Genomic DNA, 6,000 nt, shown 5'->3' on the forward strand with positions numbered 1-6,000 from the left:
ACCGGGCCCTGAACGCCTGCAAGGCTCTTTATCTGAGCTGATCGTCACACCGGGCCCTGAACGCCTGCAAGGCTCTTTATCTGAGCTGATCGTCACACCGGGCCCTGAACGCCTGCAAGGCTCTTTATCTGAGCTGATCGTCACACCGGGCCCTGAACGCCTGCAAGGCTCTTTATCTGAGCTGATCGTCACACCGGGCCCTGAACGCCTGCAAGGCTCTTTATCTGAGCTGATCGTCACACCGGGCCCTGAATGCCTGCAAGGCTCTTTATCTGAGCTGATCGTCACACCGGGCCCTGAACGCATATTTTATTCAGTTTTATTCTGCTAAATTAATATTTTAACTGATCATCATTAGCATCATTAGCATCATTAGCATCATTAGCAAACACACAAACCTTCAGCGATGGTTAATCACAAAAGGAGAGTCGCATCTAAGCTGTTCTCTCAAACAATAATATTATGTTAGCTTAGCTTATCATTGGAAGAGTCCAAAATGTGAAAGCTCCTAAAGGGACAGTACTGTGTGTTTGAACAAGTCTAAATATATATATATATATATATATATATATATATATATATACACATGACATGTATAAAGTCAACTCGCCGTGTTTGGATGAGGACCATTCCTACAGTGAAGCATGTGGATGCTGTGTTAAGGAGAGGATGAACGTAACCATGACAACCTTCTTCGCTCAGTCAGAGCGTTGAAGAAGGGGCGTGGCTGAAGATGGGGCGTGGCTGAAGATGGTGCGTGGCTGAAGATGGGGCGTGGCTGAAGAAGCGCGTGGCTGAAGATGGGGCGTGGCTGAAGATGGGGCGTGGCTGAAGATGGGGCGTGGCTGAAGATGGTGCGTGGCTGAAGAAGGGGCGTGGCTGAAGATGGGGCGTGGCTGAAGATGGGGCGTGGCTGAAGAAGCGCGTGGCTGAAGATGGGGGGTGGCTGAAGATGGGGCGTGGCTGAAGAAGGGGCGTGGCTGAAGATGGTGCGTGGCTGAAGATGGGGCGTGGCTGAAGAAGGGGCGTGGCTGAAGATGGTGCGTGGCTGAAGAAGGGGCGTGGCTGAAGAAGGGGCGTGGCTGGGTCTTCTAACATGACAATGACCTGAAGCACACGGACAGTCTCAGATCTTTGGAGGAGCTGACACTCTGTGTTGCTCAGCAACAGCCCTGACCCCTGACCTGTGTGGAGGCGTGGCCAAAGTCCTGCTCCAGAACTACTCATACAAAGTGGGAGGAGTTCCAAAATCACAGGGCGTTCAGACTTATTTTCCTGGCTGTATTTCGAGTTACCATGGAGACCGTATTTGTACGAGTGAATAGTTTAAGTCTGTGACCTTTGGGCTGTGACCCTTTGGGCTGTGACCTCTGGGCTGTGACCTTTGGGCTGTGACCTTTGGGCTGTGACCTCTGGGCTGTGACCTTTGGGCTGTGACCTTTGGGCTGTGACCTCTGGGCTGTGACCTTTGGGCTGTGACCTCTGGGCTGTGACCCTTTGGGCTGTGACCTTTGGGCTGTGACCCTTTGGGCTGTGACCTTTGGGCTGTGGTCAGTGAGAATAAAATATGGACCCATTTCATTCAGTAAAAGATAAAAGACTTTAATAATAATGATTAACTTATAATGAACATGAAGATCATTTTAATAACACTTTAATGACACGTGTCAGTTACAGTGTTGGTCAGTGTTGGTCAGTGTTGGTCAGTGTTGGTCAGTGTTGGTCAGTGTTGGTCAGTGTCAGTTACAGTGTTGGTCAGTGTTGGTCAGTGTCAGTTACAGTGTTGGTCAGTGTTGGTCAGTGTCAGTTACAGTGTCAGTTACAGTGTTGGTCAGTGTTGGTCAGTGTCAGTTACAGTGTTGGTCAGTGTTGGTCAGTGTCAGTTACAGTGTTGGTCAGTGTTGGTCAGTGTCAGTTACAGTGTTGGTCAGTGTTGGTCAGTAGCAGTTACAGTGTTGGTCAGTGTCAGTTACAGTGTTGGTCAGTGTCAGTTACAGTGTTGGTCAGTGTTGGTCAGTAGCAGTTACAGTGTCAGTTACAGTGTTGGTCAGTAGCAGTTACAGTGTCAGTTACAGTGTTGGTCAGTGTTGGTCAGTGTTGGTCAGTAGCAGTTACAGTGTTGGTCAGTGTTGGTCAGTGTTGGTCAGTGTTGGTCAGTGTTGGTCAGTAGCAGCGCAGGAAGAAGCTGTTACAGGCCGTTCCCCTGAGGCAGTCGCAGAGTCGACCGATTCTGGGGCCGTGTTTCAGAGCACAGCGTTCTCCCACATCACACTGAAACACACGAGTGAGAAGAACACACGAGTGAGAAGAACACACGAGTCAGAAGAACACACGAGTCAGAAGAACACACGAGTCAGAAGAACACACGAGTCAGAAGAACACACGAGTCAGAAGAACACACGAGTCAGAAGAACACGAGTGAGAAGAACACACGAGTGAGAAGAACACACGAGTGAGAAGAACACACGAGTGAGAAGAACACACGAGTCAGAAGAACACACGAGTGAGAAGAACACACGAGTGAGAAGAACACACGAGTGAGAAGAACACACGAGTCAGAAGAACACACGAGTCAGAAGAACACGAGTGAGAAGAACACACGAGTGAGAAGAACACACGAGTGAGAAGAACACACGAGTCAGAAGAACACACGAGTCAGAAGAACACACGAGTGAGAAGAACACACGAGTGAGAAGAACACACGAGTGAGAAGAACACACGAGTGAGAAGAACACACGAGTGAGAAGAACACACGAGTCAGAAGAACACACGAGTCAGAAGAACACACGAGTCAGAAGAACACACGAGTCAGAAGAACACGAGTGAGAAGAACACACGAGTGAGAAGAACACACGAGTCAGAAGAACACACGAGTCAGAAGAACACACGAGTCAGAAGAACACACGAGTCAGAAGAACACGAGTGAGAAGAACACACGAGTGAGAAGAACACACGAGTGAGAAGAACACACGAGTCAGAAGAACACACGAGTCAGAAGAACACACGAGTGAGAAGAACACACGAGTGAGAAGAACACACGAGTGAGAAGAACACACGAGTGAGAAGAACACACGAGTGAGAAGAACACACGAGTGAGAAGAACACACGAGTCAGAAGAACACACGAGTCAGAAGAACACACGAGTGAGAAGAACACACGAGTGAGAAGAACACACGAGTGAGAAGAACACACGAGTGAGAAGAACACACGAGTGAGAAGAACACACGAGTGAGAAGAACACACGAGTGAGAAGAACACACGAGTGAGAAGAACACACGAGTCAGAAGAACACACGAGTGAGAAGAACACACGAGTGAGAAGAACACACGAGTGAGAAGAACACACGAGTCAGAAGAACACACGAGTCAGAAGAACACGAGTGAGAAGAACACACGAGTGAGAAGAACACACGAGTGAGAAGAACACACGAGTCAGAAGAACACACGAGTCAGAAGAACACACGAGTGAGAAGAACACACGAGTGAGAAGAACACACGAGTGAGAAGAACACACGAGTGAGAAGAACACACGAGTGAGAAGAACACACGAGTCAGAAGAACACACGAGTGAGAAGAACACACGAGTGAGAAGAACACACGAGTCAGAAGAACACACGAGTCAGAAGAACACACGAGTGAGAAGAACACGAGTGAGAAGAACACACGAGTGAGAAGAACACACGAGTGAGAAGAACACACGAGTGAGAAGAACACACGAGTGAGAAGAACACACGAGTGAGAAGAACACACGAGTGAGAAGAACACACGAGTCAGAAGAACACACGAGTGAGAAGAACACACGAGTGAGAAGAACACACGAGTGAGAAGAACACACGAGTCAGAAGAACACACGAGTGAGAAGAACACGAGTGAGAAGAACACACGAGTGAGAAGAACACACGAGTCAGAAGAACACACGAGTCAGAAGAACACGAGTCAGAAGAACACACGAGTGAGAAGAACACACGAGTCAGAAGAACACACGAGTCAGAAGAACACACGAGTCAGAAGAACACGAGTGAGAAGAACACGAGTGAGAAGAACACGAGTCAGAAGTACACGAGTCAGAAGTACACGAGTCAGAAGTACACGAGTCAGAAGTACACGAGTCAGAAGTACACGAGTCAGAAGTACACGAGTCAGAAGTACACGAGTCAGAAGTACACGAGTCAGAAGTACACGAGTCAGAAGTACACGAGTCAGAAGTACACGAGTCAGAAGTACACGAGTCAGAAGTACACGAGTCAGAAGTACACGAGTCAGAAGTACACGAGTCAGAAGTACACGAGTCAGAAGTACACGAGTCAGAAGTACACGAGTCAGAAGTACACGAGTCAGAAGTACACGAGTCAGAAGTACACGAGTCAGAAGTACACGAGTCAGAAGTACACGAGTCAGAAGTACACGAGTCAGAAGTACACGAGTCAGAAATACCCTGGGGATGACGCTGGCTTTCTTCTGCACGGACAGTTCTCTGTCTTCATCGTCCAGAAACTGGTCCAGAACGTCCACCTGAAGGAACCTCATCTTGTGACTCAAACTCTGGCACTTTCGTGACTTTCCACATTTTAAGAACTTTATTTCATTCAAAAGGTACAACATTTATATTGTATATATTTAAAGTGTTAATCGCTATGGCAACGCCCCCAATGTCCTCATTCTGAAGCATCTGGATCCATGATATTCTAATGTTTGTCACTGAAGAAGTGAAACAGCCTTAATGTGACGTCTGTGACAGCTGAACTGCTGCAGGGTCTGCAGTTTTTAAACAGCTGCATGGTATGTCGTCTCTGAAAAGCTGCAGGGCCTATCGCATCTGTATGCCTGCATGGTCTGTATTATCTGAACTGCAGTAGGGTCTGTCGCATCTGAACTGCTGTAAGGTCTGTGATTTCTGATCTGCTGCAGGGTCTCTATCCTCTGATTAGCTGCATAATCTGCAGTCTCAGTACAGCTGCAGGGTCTGTCACATCAGAAAAACTGCATGGTCTGTAACATCTGAACTGCTGCAGGGTCTGTGTGCTCTGAACAGCTGCAGGGATTATAGACTGAGCCTGGTTTGATTGTTTCTTTAATCAATGAAACATTTCCCTCTTGTTTAATACAAAAAGGATTCAAATCTCCTGATGCCCTCCCGGTAAACAGACACTCATCGTGCTCTCAGAGGAGTCGTGTGACATTATCGAGTAAATATAAACAATGCATATGCTCAAAACCTGAAGGAGAAGGAGGGTGTAAGGACAGAGGACCTTGGGACATCGCCCCTCGTCCTTATGGACATTGTCTGATCCGTTCTTCACTGTCGCCTCCGAGACAACGGCTGTTTTTGGGAGTTGAATTGAAAACCAAACTCAACTCTTGTTTTTATGTGTTGTGTTTGTTTAATTCTTTGTAAAAATATAAAATTTAGTCAAAGATTATTGTAAACTTGTAAAATAATGACATTAAAGCTGAACTTTTATCAGGATTTCAGCTTCAGACTCACCAGTTCTCTCTGGCTCAGCCCCAGGGCGGATGCGGCTGCGTTCTCTTCGTCCAGCACTTGTGAACTTTGACCCTGGCAGAGCACGGACAGACACACAGAGAGCGCCACAGCAACACGCACGGTCTCCATGGCAACCACCAAAAAAAACCTAAGACACCAATGAACAAAAGCAGAAAAAAATCAACAAAGAATCTCCCAAAACTCAAAAAACTATTTTCTTCAGCGGTGAGACTCAGGTTAGCATCAGATTCACTGTAAAGTGAATGGAGTGGCTAACAAGGAGCTAACGAGGAGCTAACGAGGAGCTAACGAGGAGCTAACGAGGAGCTAACGAGGAGCTAACGAGGAGTCTGGATTCTGTGTGAGTCTGGTTTTCGGTCCAGTCTTGGGGCTTTTATGAACAGTCCAAGGGGCGTGGCCTGCAGCAGGGTTGGGTTAGTGATGAAGGGGGCGTGGCAGCAAGAAAAATAAGAAGCGTCTGGGGAGGGTGTGACGTTAGCTTTAGACACAAACAAG

At 47.5% G+C, this 6,000-nt stretch overlaps 1 protein-coding gene across 1 annotated transcript; it reads right to left on the reverse strand.

Moving 5' to 3' along the window:
• Nucleotides 1–2,115: 2,115 nt before the first annotated feature.
• cart4 (cocaine- and amphetamine-regulated transcript 4) lies at nt 2,116–5,783 on the reverse strand. The gene is made up of 3 exons (XM_072459905.1): nt 5,485–5,783; nt 4,434–4,511; nt 2,116–2,271 (listed from the first exon to the last, which is right to left on the reverse strand). Exons 1-3 carry the CDS (start codon nt 5,611–5,613, stop codon nt 2,164–2,166), a joined length of 315 nt encoding a protein of 104 aa, XP_072316006.1. The 5' UTR covers nt 5,614–5,783; the 3' UTR covers nt 2,116–2,163.
• Between the last annotated feature and the right edge of the window lie 217 nt (nt 5,784–6,000).

This window comes from Eucyclogobius newberryi, unplaced genomic scaffold (genome assembly GCF_026437365.1).
Source record: "Eucyclogobius newberryi isolate DKJ021-1_F unplaced genomic scaffold, fEucNew1.0.hap1 SCAF_293, whole genome shotgun sequence".
Taxonomy (NCBI): domain Eukaryota; kingdom Metazoa; phylum Chordata; class Actinopteri; order Gobiiformes; family Gobiidae; genus Eucyclogobius; species Eucyclogobius newberryi.